This window comes from Vulpes vulpes, chromosome 3 (genome assembly GCF_048418805.1).
Source record: "Vulpes vulpes isolate BD-2025 chromosome 3, VulVul3, whole genome shotgun sequence".
Taxonomy (NCBI): Eukaryota; Metazoa; Chordata; class Mammalia; order Carnivora; family Canidae; genus Vulpes; species Vulpes vulpes.
The window spans coordinates 147,135,898-147,152,576 of NC_132782.1; the positions used below are offsets into that span (position 1 = coordinate 147,135,898).

At 33.1% G+C, this 16,679-nt stretch overlaps 1 protein-coding gene across 5 annotated transcripts in view; it reads left to right on the forward strand.

Annotated features, from left to right (window-relative positions):
- Positions 1–16,679, forward strand: part of LRRIQ3 (leucine rich repeats and IQ motif containing 3) — a 176,485-nt gene that overhangs the window by 139,287 nt on the left and 20,519 nt on the right. For 3 of the 5 annotated variants that reach the window (XM_026018081.2, XM_072754873.1, XM_026018079.2), the window contains one exon: positions 13,624–13,701. The exons of the other annotated variants lie outside the window; for them this stretch is intronic. In XM_026018081.2, the coding sequence (XP_025873866.1) occupies positions 13,624–13,701 (78 nt within the window). The remainder of the gene's footprint in view (positions 1–13,623; positions 13,702–16,679) is intronic. 5 annotated transcript variants of the gene reach the window in all.

A 16,679-nucleotide genomic window follows, 5' to 3' on the forward strand; every position in this document is an offset into this window, starting at 1 on the left:
GACACTATTAAGAAAAAATTATAAGACATACTAAAAGGAAAAAAAAAAAAGAACCAAACAACACACAACTTGAAGAGACAGGCAAACACCAGAACCAACCTCAGATATGGCATGTGTGTTGCAATTATTAGACCAGGAATTTAAAACAACTATGATTTATATGCTAAGGATTCTAATGGAAAAAGTAGACAGCATGAAAGAACAGATGGCCAATGTCAGCAGACATGGAAACTCCAAGAAAGACCCAAAAACAAATACTAGAGAGAAAAAAAAATTACTGCAACAGAAATGAAGAATACCTTTCATGGGCTTATTAGAAGACAGAGCAGACTTCAGACCACAGAAAATTTATGAGTACAAAGAGGGGCATTACATAATGACAAAGAGTCACTTCTCCAAGAACACATAACAGCTCTTAACATTTATGTGCCTAACAACAGGGCATGAAAACATATCATGAAAAATTGAGAGAACAGCAAGGAAAAATAGATTAATTTACTATAATATATGGAAACTTCAACACCTCTTCACCAGAAAAGAATAGATCCAGCAGGCAGAAAATTTGTAAGGACACAGTTGAGGCCCAAATACTATCAAACATCTGGGTATAATGAACATCTGTAGACTATTTCCTGTAACAACAGCAGAATACACATTCTTCTAGCTCATATGGAACATTCACCAAGATAGATCACCTTATGGGTCATTAAACACACTGTAATAAATTTAAAGAATAACAGTCATACAATGTCCACTTTAGGCCACAAAGGAATGAAACTAGATACCAACAAGAGAAAGATAGCTGGAAAATCACAAAATTCTTAGAAATTAAACAAAACACATCTAAATTACACATGAGCCAATGAAGAAATCTCAAGAGAAATTTTCAAATATTTAAATGAAAATGAAAACACAACTTATAAAAATTGTTGAATTCAGGAAAAGCAGAGCTTAGAGAGAAATTTATAGTATTAAATGTGTATTTTAGATAAAGAGAAAGATCTAAAAGTGTAATCTAGGTTTCCACCTTAAGAAATAGGAAAATAAGACAAAATCCAAAGCAGAAGAAAAGAGAAGAAATCAATGAAATTGTAAACAGGAAATGGAGAAAATCATCAAAAACTGGTTCTTTTGGAAATACATATATGAAAGTGATAAACCTCAAGGAAGTCTAATTAAGAAAAAGAAGGATGACATGTTTTACTAATCTCAGAAATTGAAGAGGGTGTATCACTTCAGATGCCATGGACATTAAAAGGAATTAATACTCTGAACTACTCTATGACCAACAATTTGACAACCAAGCTGAAACTAACTCCTGAAAGACACAATCTGCCAAAATTCACATAAGAGGTAGACAATCTATCGGCTTATATCTAAAGAAATTGAATCCATAATTAATAAACTTCCAAATCAGAAAACAGACCTAGGTAGATATATTGGTCAATTCTACTAATCATTTAAGGAAGAAATCATGCCAATTCTCTACAGTCTCTTTCAGAAGATAGAAGCAAAGGGAATACTTCTGAACTCTTTATATGATGACAAAATTTAATAAGAAAATTGGAAAAAAGAAAAGGAAATAAAACTACAGACCAACATATCTCATGAACATAGATGTAAAAATTCTCAACAAAATCTTACCAAAAATAATCCAAATTTGTATTAAAAGAAATATAACCATGACCATGTGGGATTTATGCCAGGTATGCAAACCCAGTTTAATATTCAAAAATCAATTTACATAATCCATTACATCAACAGGCTAAGAAAGAAAAATTACATGATTATATCAATAGATACAGAACAGGCATTTGACAAAATTCAACACATATTCAGGATAAACACTTTAGTAATAGAGGGGAACTTTCTCAACTTAGGAGAACACAAATTAGCTATCTTCATACTTAATGAGAAACTGGAAACTTTCCTACAAATACCAGATTTAAGGCAAGAATGTCCCCTCCCCCCACTGATTTTCAACATCATACTGGAAGTCCTAGCTGATGCAATAATGTAAGAAAATGAGATAAGAGGTAGACAGATTTGAAAAGAAGGAATAAAACTTTGCAGATAGCACAGTCAGATGTGGGGAAAAAAAAAAACACATCATGCTGAAAGTCCTAACTAACACAATAAAAAAAGTCAAAGAAAATGAAATAAATGGAGAAAAATACCATGTTCGTTGATAGGAAGACACATCATCAAGATCCCAAAAGTTACTTTATGTGTATGGAACAAACTGATTCTAAATTTTATATTGGGAAGCAAAAGACCCAGAATAACCAACACAGTATTGGAGAAGTACAGAATTGGAGGTCTGTGAAAGACAATGTTAAAAGAATGAAATACAAGCCATAGACTGGGGGAAAATATTTGCAAAGACAAATCTTTTTTTTTTTTTTTTGCAAAGACAATTCTAATAAGGGGCTGCTATCCAAAATATTAAAAAAAAAAAACTTAAAGCTTAACAATAAAAGACAAACTATTTAAAAAAATAGGCCAAAGGCTTAACACTCTACCAAAGAAGACATGCAGATGGTAAATAAGCAGATCAAAACATGATTCACATCATATGGTCCTGTAGAAATGCAAATTAAAATGAAATACCTCTATGCACCTATTAGAATAACCAAAATCTGAAACACTGATAACATCAAGTGCTGGAGACTATGTGGAGCAATATGAACTCTCATTGTTGGCATAAATGTAAGATGGAAAACAGTTTGACAGTTTCACACAAAACAAAACAGTCCTACCACAGGATCCTGTAATAATGCTCTGCTATTTATTCGAGGAAGTTGGAAAGTTATGTTCACAGAAAAACTTGCATATATATGGATTCTTCTAGCAGTTTTATTCACAATTGCCAAAACTTGGAAATCCATACATCTATATAATGGAATATTATTCAGCAGTAAATATTAATGAGCCATCCAGCCATGAAAAGAAATGGAGGAAATCTAAATGCATATTATTATTAAGTGTAAGAAGTCAATCTGAAAAGGCAACATACTGTATAATTCCAACTATATACATACTGGAAAAGGCAAAACTATGGGGACAGTTAAAAAAAATCAGTGTTTGCCAAGTGGTAAGGAGGAGGGAGAGATAAACAGGTGAAGCACAGAAGATTTGGGGAGCATTGAAACTATTTTCTATGATACTCTAATGACTTATACATTTCATTACCTATTTGTCCAAACCCAAAAATGTGCAACATCAAAGGTGAAACCATATGTATAGTATGGACTTCAAGTGTAGTATTCACTGATTGTGACAAATTTACCACTCTGGTGGGAGACGTCAGTAGTGGGGAAAGGAGTGCATATGTTGGGACGGGGAAAATATGGGAAATTTCTACTTTCCACTCAATTTTGCTGTGAACCTAGAATTACTCTAAAAATGAGATTTATTAATTAAACACACACCAAAAAATGTTTAAAATTCAGTGCTTCTTAGTCACTCTAATCACAGAGCAATGCAACCACATGACTACATGATTCAAGATCGTTTTCATCTCCACTAAAAGAAAATTGGCACTAACTAGCAGTAACTTTCTGTTCCTTCCTCTTCTTAACCCCTGGTAACCACAAACCTACCTGTGTCTCTATCAATTTGCCCATTCTGGACACTCATATAAATGTAATCTAAACTACAAGGTCTTTTGTGTCTGTCTTCTTTCATTAGCATAAAGTTGCAAAGATCATGTACGCTGCAATATGTTTCAGTATTTCATTCCTCTCTATAGATGAATAAAATTTATTACATGGACATAACACAGTTTATCTATCAGTGGCTGGACATTTTCTTGACATTTGAGCTGTTAGTACTTTTTTCATGGACAAGTTATGTGGATATATGTTTTTAATTCTCTTAGATATCTAGCTAGGAGTGGAATTAATGGATAGCTTGGTCACTCCTCTGTGTTTAACATTTTGATACCTACCAAATTGTTTTTAAAAGTGGCTGTATCATTTTATAGCCAGCAGTGCATGGAAATCAGCAATATATGAGGGTTCCAATTTCTCCTAATTTTCACCAACACTTGGTACTATGTGTCTTTTTTATTATAGCCAAACAAGTTGGTGTGCAATGGAATATCACTAAGCTTTTATTTGCATTCCCTTTATCCTTTACACAGGCATTATTTTTATGTACTTATGGCTATTTACATATTTTCTTTTGATTAATTTATATTCAGATACTTAGCCATTTTATTACTGAGATATTTTTCTTTTTTTATTATTGACTTGTAAATGGTTTATGTGTTCTGGATACAAGCCTCTTGGCAGATATGTGATTTGAATATATTTTCTCTCATTCTGTGAGTTATCTTTTCTGTTTCTTGATGGTATTGTTTGAAGCACAAATATTTTTTATCTGTTTTTAATTTTGATGTAATCCAGACTTTCCCTTCCTTATTCCTCTCTTTTCTCTCCTTCCCACTTACTTTTAGTATTGTTGGCTTGTACTTTTGATATCATATCTAAGAAATCATTGCCTAAGCCAAAGTTATAAATTACTCCTATGTTTTCTTCTAAGAGATATATAGATTTAATTCATAAATTTATGTTTATGGTCCATTTGAATTTATTTTGCATTTAGTGTGACAGAAGGGATAAGATAGTTTTTTTGAATAAGATATTTTGAATAAGACATTTACTTCATCTAGCACCATTTATTGAAAAGGCTATTTTTTTTCCTCATGAATTTTTTTGGCACTCTTGTCAGAAATCTATTGACCATAAATGGACTTATTTCTGGACTCTCAATTCTATTACATTGATGCAAATGTCTATCTCTATGCCATTATCACTCTGTATTATTTATTATAGCTTGTAGAAAGTTTTCAAATGAGGAAATGCGAGTCCTCCAACTTTTCTTTTTCAAGATTGTTTTGGCTATTTGGAATCTCCTGTAATTCCATATGGATTTTAAGATCAGCTTTTCCATTTGTCAAAAAAAAAAGTCATTGGCATTTTAATAGGAATTGTTCGAATCTATAGATTTATTTGGGTAGCATTTGCCATTCTAACCATTTTAAGACTCACAATCGAAGAATATAATGTTCTTTCCATTTATTTAGGTATTTATTTCAACAATGTTTTTTGTTTTTTGTTTGTTTCAGTATAAAAGTCTTGTATTTCTTTTTCTAAACTTATTCCTAGATATTTTATTCTTTTTGATGCTATTATAAATGAAATTGTTTTCTTAAATTATTTTTTTTTCTTAAATTATTTTTGAATTGTTCATTGCTAATGTGTAGAAATACAGTTGATTTTTAAATTAATATTTATCATGTGTCCTACAATTCTTGTTGAACTTATAAGTTCTTTTTTTTTTTTTTAAGATTTTATCTATTGATTGATGAGAGACACAGAGAGAGAGAGGCAGTGACATAGGAAGAGGGAGAAGCAGGCTCCATGTAGGGAGCCCCATGCAGGACTCAATCCTAAAACCCTGGGATCACGACCTGAGCCAAAGGCAGATGCTTAACCACTCAGCCACCCAGGTGTCTCTGAGCTTATAAGTTCTAATAGTTATTGTATTACTTATATTTTCTATGGCGAACATCACCTCATCTACAAATGGACAAATTTTACTTCTTCCTTAGTAATATAATGCTTTTTATTTCTTTTTTTTAAGACTTTATTTATTCATAAGAGACATAGAGAGAGAGGCAGAGACATAGGCAGAGGGAGAAGCAGACTCCTTGCAGGGAGCCCGATGCAGGACTCGATTCCCAGCCCAGGATCACGCCCTGAGCTGAAGGCAGATGCTCAACCGCTGAGCCACCCAGGCATCCCAGCTTTTTATTTCTTTTTCAAGAACTTCTTGGCTAGAACCTCCAGCACAACTTTGAATAGAAGTGGCAAGAACAGACATCATTGTTTGTTCCTAATCTAGGGAGAAAGCATTCACTGTTAAGTCTGATGTTAGGTGTGGGATTTTTGGACATACTCCTTATCAGATTGAAGCAGTTCTTTCTATTCTGAACTTGCTGAATCATGACAGGATTTTGGAATTTATCAACTACTCTTTTCTCCTTCTATTGAGATGATCAGGGAGTTTTTGTCCTTTATTGATTTGGTATATTATATTAATTTTTGGGTGTTATCCATGCATTCCTGAGATAAATTCAACTTGGCCATGATGTATAATACTTTATTATATGGGTAGATTCAGGTCATTAATATTTTGTTAAGCAGATTTGTATTTATATTCACGAGGGATGTTGGTCTGTAGATTTATTTTGTCATCTTTGGTTTTGGTGTCGGGATAATACTAGCCTCATAGAATGAGTTGGAGTGTTTCTTCCAATTTTGGGGGAGGGGGTGGGAGACGAGTTTGTGAAGAATTGGTATTAATTCCTTAAATAAACATTTGGTATAATTAGCCAATGAAACCATCTGTAGTTGCTTGAATGATGTTCCCAAATATGTCAGGATCTAATCACTAGAATCTGTAAATATTACTTTATTTGGAAAAAGAGTCTTTTCAGATAAAATGAAGTTAGGAACCTTGAGATGAAATAATCCTGCATTATCTGTAAGGTCTCTAAATGCCATCATCAGTGTCCTTATAAAAAAGAGATAGAGGGAGATTCTACATATACACACATAGAAAAGAGAATGGTAATGAAGATGAAGGCAGGTAGAAATGATGTGGCCTCAAGCAAAGGAATGCTGGTGACTATCAGAAGCTGAAAAACACAACAAACAGGTTCTCTGTCAGAGCTTCTGATGGGAGTACAGTCCCACTGAGATCTTAATTTCAGCTCAGTGAAAGTAATGTTGAATTGATGGCCTCCAGAACTAAGAGAATATTTTATTGTCTGAAGCCAGCAAGTTTGTGGTAAGTTTTATAATAGTACAGGAAACTAATATACCATTTGGACCTATGGTTAATATACCATAAACCACAAATTTTTATTTGTGGAAAAATTAATTATTAATTCAATGTTTTTATTTGTTATAGGATTATTCAGAATTTCTATTTCTTCTTGGGTCAGTAGGGCAGTTTGTTCTTTTAGGAATCTGTTCATCTAAGTTATCTAATTTGTTGACATATTATTGTTTATTGTATTCCTTATGGTCCTTTTTATTTCTATAAATTTGGTAGTCGTGAGCACTCTCATTTCTGATTCCAGCAATTCAAGTAGTCGTGAGCACTCTCATTTCTGATTCCAGCAATTCAAGTCTTCTCTCTTTCTCTCTTTTCATTGGGATGTTCATCTAAAGATTTCTAAATTTTGTCAATCTGTTCAAAAGAAAACAACTGATTTTGTTGATTTTTCTCTATTTTTTATTTCCACTTTCATTTATTTCTAATTTAATCTTTATTTTTATCTTCTTCTGTTTATGTTGGGTTTATCATCTTTTACTAGTTTCTTAAGGTGGAAGGTGAGTTTATCTGAGATTTTCATTTTAGATATGTGTTCATAGATACAAATTTCCTTCTGAGCACTGCTTTAGCTAAACCTCATAATTTCTTTTTGTTTTCATTAATCTTATAGTATTTTTAACATCATTTGTGATATACTCTTTGATCCATTGGTTATTTAGGAATTAGATACTTAAATTCCAAAACATGAGAATTTCTACAAATGAGAATTTGTAGAATTCAAAATGAAATGGATAGCCAAACTAATAAAATCTAGATTTTAAAAATTTCTTACTATATGTTACTTATTTTTCACTCAATTCTCACAGCTAATCTATAAGGTAAGCATTTTCATTCTTCCATTTCATAGATAAAGAAATTGCAGCCTTGTGGAGTTAAATAATTTACCTAAAGTTACTATCTGAAATGCTAGAATATGACATTTCAGAAATCCAATGGGTTTTGCTCATGGTTTTATACTTCTAACCACTATCCAACAGTGGCTTTTGCTGTATAATAGCTCAAAATCAACAGAATGGTAGAGGCAAAGCATTGTTTCAGTAGACATTGGAATAATATATTCTGCATAGCCAGGGTGGTCTAAGTTGAACACACACATTTAACCCTAGAATATCAGGTTGAGAAGTTTAGATCTTCAAATTAAGATCCTGATGTTAGAGCAGAAAAAACCTGAAGAACCATATTGCTTAGAAGATTACAGAAATGGCAAGCCTGGGTAGCATAAAATAATACATCATCAGAAGACCAAATCATAGTTATTCAGGAGCCTGTAGGAATCTTGATTTTAATGCTAAGCCACATTTTCCCAAACAAATTAATTTGTTTTTCTCTGTTTATGGCCAGTCATGGAACCAGTTTGAAAATTTTATTCTATCTAAAATTAACCAAACAAGTAAGACTCATGATGGAATAAGTGAAGATGGAACTGGAGGAGAACAAATCAAAACCACAATGAGATACCACCCCACACCATTCAGAATGGCTAAAATTAACAACACAGGAAATAGCAGATACCATCAAGGATGCAGAGAAAGGAGAATCCTCTTACACTGTTGGTGGGAATGCAAACTGGTACAGCCACTCTGGAAAACAGTATGGAGGTTCCTCAAAAAGTTAAAATAGAACTACCCTATGACCCAGCAATTGTGCTACTTGGTATTTGTCTAAAGGATGCAAAAATTCAAAGGGGCATCTGTACCCCAGTGTTTGTCTAAAGGTATTTGTATAAAGGATGCAAAAATTCAAAGGGGCGTCTGTACCCCAGTGTTTATAGCAGTAATGTACACAATAGCCAAACTATAGAGAGAGACCAGATATCTATCAATTGATGAATGGATAAAGAAAAAGTGGTTATACACACATACACACTCAGGAATATTACTCAGCCATCAAAAATAATGAAATCTTGCCATTTGCAATGATGTGGATAGAACTAGAGGTTATTATGTTAAGCAAAATAGAGAAAGAAAAATACCATATGATTTCACTCACATGTGAAATTTAAGAAACAATATTAAGATAAACACATAGAGGGAGGCAAGTCATAGGGGACTCTCAACTATAGGGAACAAAGAAAGGGTTGCTGGAGCTCCCGGGAGGTTGGTGGAAGGATAGGCTAAATGGGTGATGGGCATTAAGGAGGGCACTTGATGTAACAAGCACCGGATGTTATATCCAAATGATGATTCACTAAATTCTACCCTGAAATTAATGATACCATTTATGCTAACTAACTTGAATTTAAATAAAACAATAACAACAAAAAGGCAGGCTTAAAAGAAAAGAAATAATAAAGCTACAATGGGGTTCCTTAAAATAATGGAATCATTACCAAAGACCACATATTGTATGATTCCATTTATAATAAATGTTCGGAATGCATGAATCTGTAGAAATGGAAGGCTGATTAGCAGTTGTATAGGGTTAGGGAGATGGTGGAGGTTGGAGAATGGAGAGTGACTATAATGGTTATGGGATTTCTTTTTGGTGGAATGAAAAATTTGAAAACATAGGTTGTAGTGATGGTTGCACAACTCTGAATATTTTAGAACCACTGCACTGTGCATTTTAATGGTTTGATAGTTAAATATGTCTCAATAAAGATCTTGAAAAAAATTACATGTAGACATTTTTAAAGCATGCTGGATGTCAGCAATGAGATGTTCATCTGAGATGTTGCTGCCAACAGCCATTTCATTGCAATTGAAACAACTATTTGTAAACAACCTCACTAGCTGATTATCAAGTGACAATGTTTTAAGTGTCTTACATATTCACATGAAAGGTACTTATAAATATCAGTTTTATTGCTTTTGTTTTCCTTTTTATTTTTGGAAATTATAGGGTTTTGTGGTTAACATGTAATGCATTACAATTTTTCCCATGTAACTATAGAGAAATAGGTTCCTGGATAGCATTTTCACACAAAATGTCTAATTATATTAAGTGAGGAACTCATTTCTCTGCTTCTCTGTAACTTTCTCTCCCATTGGAATCAATCCACAGGATAGCTTTGTTACATGTGAATGTGTGATTTTTTAAAAGATTTATTTATTTATTTTGAGAGAGAGAGAGAGCACTTGTGGGAGCGAGCAGGGTCACAATCCGAGTGGAAACCAAGAGTTCACAGGTCAACCAACTGTGCCACCCACGTACCCCTGAATGTGTGATTTTTATAAATTTGACTTTTTCTTGTGGTAAGCTTGGCTCCTCTCTCAGGCCGTTTATACTATATTATGTGTGTATACGTAAATGGTGTGGCTTAGAGGAAGACTTCAGACCTTTTTCTATTGTTACTAAGAAAATCTCAAAAGAAGAAACGGCCCCTGTGTGATCAAATTTCAGTAACATTCATGTGCGTAACAAATCCGGGAAAACTCAATGTGGGACAGAAGTTGATGTCACTGCTCTTTGATTTTGTATTTACTTTATTTTTCTTTTTTCCCCTCATCTTCTTTACTTTACCTGAACTCAAAGCTGTCTCAAAGCCTATTTACCACACAAGGCCATCTGCTAGTGCTAAGGTGTCAGACAGTTTTGCTGAAGAGAGCAACTGCTTCAGACCCATTTGTGAACATTCAGATCATATCTGTACTGATTTTAAAATAGACCTTTTATTTCCTCACAGATGGCTCATAAATCTGTAATACATTTAGGAGAACAAACAAGATCTGTTGACCACAAATGGTATTGCCCTCTGTGTTCCTGCCTTCTAAAAGTTTCATGTGACAGTTAAATCTGTCTGTTGAGATAATTTAAAATAAATGGGTTATTATATAGCCTAGTTATTTTGCTCTTCAATAGAGAAGTTTATATAACGTACAGATATAAGGATGATTTCTTTTTTTTGCAAACATTATTCTTTAATAGAGTTAACTCTATCTGAGAAATATAATTGTGTTGCCTTGGTATTGAAGACTTCAGTTTGTGGAAATTATGACTGTGCCTCAAAATTATATGATATTATTAATGAAAAATATATAAAGGTAGCATTCTCCTCAATTTTTACCTATTGTTACTAATAATGTTAAGGGAAACAAATAGTTCAAAATGATTTTCTTATTTTTAGGAAAAAATATTTTAAAATGGCATTGTATTGATGAAAAAATAATCATCTTTTAAGACTTAATTTAAATATGACGTATTAGTGAAATGTTAACTTGTGTTTGAATATGAAAGCTATGAATTTCAAAATCATTTCATTTAATCTAGTTGCCTTGTATTCCCTACTGCTTATTCTTTCTTATCTTTCAGATTTGAGATGAAGTTGATTAAAAAATAATTCTTACCTATGAGTACAATTACTTAGACTCATTGTCATTTTACCCTGATTGATTTTCATCAGAGAACGTATTCCTGTTTGATATTTTTGTATTTATGAGTTTGTGGTCTATCTTTTCCCACTAGAATGAAAGTTCCATGAGACCTGGGATCATGCCTTTCATACTAACCTTCTGTACAAAGTGCATCGCACATAGCAAATGCTCAATGTTATGGATGCACTTTGCACATGTATTGTATTTGTTACATATGCTATAGTAAGCAAATAAAAGATTTTTTTAATTAAAGAGAAATTGCTGATATCCATAGAAACCAAGTAATTCTCAAATAAAAAGGAAAATAAAATTTAGAGGAAAAAATTAAGAAGGAGTTTTAATAAGAAATTTCATAGTTGTGATTCCTAAATTTCAATTGAATTTGCAAGCCACTAAAATATGAATGAGTGGATGGAAGGATGGATAGATAGATGAATTAATAGATGAATAAATCAAAATGATTCTAGGAAGCTAGAAGCTATTAAGTTCTTCACTGAGACCATATGTAATTTTAAGTAGCTGCCATTGGGGGAAATTGGTGTCTATTACATTAATAAAACACTGAAATTGAGATTTGAGATCTGAGACTGGATAAATGCTCACAGAATCTTAGACTGTGAGGTACATTATCTAAAAAGAAATTAAAATAGAAGAATCATTAACATACAAGGATGAATTACAATTGAAATGAAATAGAAATCAATAATTTAGGAATGAGGAAAAGAGAAAAATGAACTCTAATATGACCACAAGTAGCAATTAAAAATCCCAAATATCTATTTTATAGTAGACTATATATAGTCTCTGAAGGTTCCATGAGACTTCTGACATTTCTACTTACTGATTTCTACTTTGAAGCTTGTCTCATTGGAAATAATCATAAAATTGTGTCCTTTAGAGGTTGGTATTCTAAGAATATAAGGGCTTATATTTAGGAAATACTTAAGGTCTGCCTTTTCTGGCTATTCTAATCACTGAAGTGAAATTTGGCAATATCTTTTGGTCTCTGCATCTCTCAACTGAAGACAAAAAATGTAAAAAAGTTAGTGTGAAAGCAGGACATGAGGAAATATATCTATCATCATTATTTACATTGTAGTCTCTTGCCAAATTCAAGGGCGGAGGCATGCATTTTGTGGGTTAGGCCTAACTGTGTACTTTCATTTTTATTTTTATTTTATTGTGGTAAGAATCCCTAATATGAGATCTAACCTTGTAGCAAACTTTAAGTGTACAATACAATATTGTTGACTACAGGTACAATGGTGTACTCGACAAGCGCTCTCCAGAGCTCCTTCACCTTGCTTACCTGGAACGATGCCAGTTACTTAGTAGCTCCCCAGTTCCACCTCCCACAGACCTCGGCAACAATATTTCACTCCGATTCTATGTATTTGAGATACTTCATGAAAATGGAATCATTTGGCATTTGTCTTTCTATGACTGGCTTATTTCACTTGGCATGATGTCCTCAGAGTTCATTATATTGTCTCATTATCTCAGAATTTCCTTCTTTCTTAATGCTACGTATATTCCATTATGTGTATATGTCAAATTTTCTTTTTGCATTCACCTCTTGATAGATATTTAGGTTGTTTCCATACCTCGGCTATTGTGTATGGTGCTGCAATAAACATTGCAGTGCTAATAATGTCTCTTCTAGATCCTGATTTCAGTTATTTTTGATAAAAATTCAGAAATGGGATTACTAGATCATATTGTATTTCTATTATTAATATTTTGAGAAATCTTCATGCTATCTTCCATAGCATCTGCATCATTTTTGTATTGCCACCAACAGTGTGCAAGGGTTCCAATTTCTCCACATTCTTACCAACATTTGTCACCTTTTATTTTTTAAATACCCATCCTGACGTGTGTAAGGGGGGACCTAATTGTGGTCTTAACACATTCTCCTGATGATTAGTGACTTTGAACACTTTTTTTTAATGTATTGTTAGCCATTTGTATGTCTTCTTTGGAGAAATGTCTATTAAAGTCTTTAGTCCACTTACAAAATTTTAAAAAACAATATTATGAGTTTTATTCATTGAATTATAGGAGTTTCTTATACATTTTGGAGATTAACCCCTTATCAGATATGCGGTTTGCAAATATTTTCTCCTTCTGTAGACTTTTTCCTTTGTTGATTGCTTTGCTATGCAGAAGCCTTTTAGTTTGTTATAATTCAATTTGTCTATTTTTGCTTTGTTTCCTCTGTTTTTGTTGTCATATCCATGAAATCATTGTCAAGACCAATATCATGAAGCCCTTCCCCTACATTTTCTTCTAGGAGTTTTATAGTTTCAGGTCATACTTTAAGGTTTTAATCCATTTTTAGTGATTTTTGTGTGTGTGTATAGTGTGAAATAAGGTTCCAATTTCATTCTTTTCCACGTAGACATCCAGTTTTCCCAGCACCACTTGTTGAAGGACACCGTCCTTTCCTCGCTGTGTATTCTTGGCACCCTTGTCAAAGGTCAGTTGACTGTATGTGTGTAGATTTATTTCTGGGCTCTCTATTCTGTTCTACTAGTCAATGTGTCTACCTTTATGCTACTATCTTCTCTTGATTACTGTAACTTTGTAATATATTTTGCCTCTAGTCTTGTTCTTACTCAAGATTGACTTGACTATTTGTAGTATTTTGTGTTTCCATATGAATTATAGAATAGCTTTTTTCTATTTTTATAAAAAAAATCCATTGGTATTCTGAAAGGGAGTTACACTGAATTTGTAGATTGCTTTGGGTAGTATAAGCATTTTAACAATATTAATTCTTCCGAATCACTGAACACAAGATAATCTACTTATTTGTGTCTTCATTGTTTTCCTTTTTTCATTAGCATCTTAATGTTTTAAGTGTATAGATCTCTCACCTTAGTTGAATTTATTCCTAAGCATTTTAACTGTTTTGATGCTATTGTAAATGGGATTGTTTTCTTGATTTCTTTTTTCAGATAGTCTTTTGTTAACATATAGAAAAGCAACTGTAGGGAAGGAGAGGAAAAAATAAAACAAGATGAGATCAAGACAGGGAGACAAACCATAGGAGACTCTTAATCCTAGGAAATAAACTGAGCATTGATGGAGGGGAGAGGGATGGGGAGATGGGTTAACTGGGTGATGAACATTAAGGAGGGCACATGATGTCATGAGCAATGGGTATTATATAAGGCTGATGAATCACTGACCTCTACCTCTGAAACTAATAATACATTATATGTTAGTTAATTGAATTTAAGTTTAAAAAATAGAATAATTTTATGTGTAGCAATTTTACTGAATTAATTAATTCTAACCCAGTTGGTGGGGGGATTCTTCACAGTTTTCTAGATATAAGATCATGTCCTCTGGAAACAGGGATAGTTTTACTTTTTTCTAATTTAAATGCCTTTTGTTTCTTTTTCTTGTCTGATTCTTTTAGGACTTCCAGTACTATGTATTTTTTTAATTTTTAAAGATCTTATTTATTTATTCATGATAGAGAGAGAGAGAGAGAGGCAGAGACACAGGCAAAGGGAGGAGCAGGCTTCATGCAGGGAGCCTGATGTGGGACTCGATCCCGGAACTCCAGGATCACTCTCTGGGCCAAAGGCAGGCGCTAAACTGCTGAGCCACTCAGGGATCCCCTCCAGTACTATGTTGAACAGCAGTGACATCCTTGTTTTATTCCTGATTTTAGAGCAAAAGCTTTCAGTTTTTCACCATTGAGTATGATGTTAGCTATAGTTCATTGCCACTAGGCATGCCTAATACGAAATGCTAAAAAGAATTCTTCAATTTGAAAGTAATACTAAATAGCAATGTTACAGACTGTGTACTATTAATATAAGTACTACCTTAGACACTTTAAGACACCAAGACAGAGACCTACCAACAGATTATTTTATGCCCCTTTATTATCTACCAAACAGTATTAAACAGCATTTCATCATTTTGTGTTTATGTATGCTCTTGTCAACCCTCTGCTTAAGAAACAGAAAAAAGGAAAAAAAAAACAAGTACCAGAAAAACTCGGAGCATATTTGGATTCTGAGCAGTTTTTAGGGAGAGAGGAATGTGTTAGATACTAAGGAGTTCCTTGCTGTGAATCTTCTAAGTATGGAAATCTTCAGGTCATTTTACAATATATTTTGGTACAGAAATTATTGGCAGGCATGACTTACAATCACGGCTCCATTATTTTACACAAGGCTTGTGTAGTGGACAGATCCCTTTCTGGTTTTTAGTGGCAACATTTTTTTAAAAGCTAGTATGAATTTTGCATGGGAGATATTTTAGATTTTCGTGTTATTTGCTTACTAGTTTCGATTTGTTTAACATCTTTTTTTATAGGCAAGAGACAAAAAGAATCGTAAATTTTACAGTGAGAGTTAAAGGGCTTCTGATCTATTAAGAATTCAACCAAGGATTTCTGAGAACACCTATGTGCATATCCAATTTTCAGTCATAACTTTGATACCCTGCTCTGCTTTTTCAGACTAAGTGTGCAACTAGAATCTACTTTAATACCTTGTTTTTTGCATTGTTTTGACTTCTCCTTAAACCAGTGGCCAAATAAGTGTTATTTCTAACTCTGCAATTCAACTAGACAGTTCTAATTTTTTTCCCTGAAAAGAAAAAAAAAAAGCTATAGTAAAGGAGAATGTAAAATAGAACTGTATAAGCTATTTTCTTATTTGACTCAGTAATTTAGGTAAAGGGCTAATTCCATAGTAGTGCCAAGAAATGTTTGAAAAATATGTATTAATCTGTCTCTAGGCATTTTCCTTTAATAAGCTTGGATAAGAGATACAGTAACCAAACTTCCTAATGTCATATTTTTCCTTTTCTATGTCAACTGTTTTTTGACAGTTTGTTTGCATTACCTTATGTCAGTGCCCTTCATATCCAGCAGTAGTATTACATTATTGCTTGCCTTGTGTGTATAGACAGATGACCTCTAGCCCTTTTGGGTTATGTTTATTGTCAGTTCTCTAATTCACAAGTGTGAGTACCATTTTGTGGCCTATTGTTACTGAAAAGTTTTTACTGGATATTGAGCCACTGCACATTGGATAGAAGGTGCTTATGAATCAGATCACCAGTCTACCTCACAGATGTGAACTGGTATGTGTATGGCTTTCATGATTATTTTTCTTGTCCTATGGTAATGCAAGAGTAGCAAGAAAAATGTAGCTGATACAAAGATGCTACACATGTAGACCTTATACTTGCTTGTATAGAAAGTTCACTTTTAAAGCTCCTACCTTAATATAGTCATTGTTTTGGCCCTTATTGCTGTCACCTGGATCTAATAAAGACTCTTGATGCCACTCTCAGATAAGAGATAGGAAAGGCAAAAAAAAAAAGGCTATAGAACAGTAAGTAGATGAAAAGTGTCAGAATAAGTGAAAAAGGAAGGAAAACTAAATCAATGAGGTGAGGAAAGAAGTACTATCAGATATTTCAAAC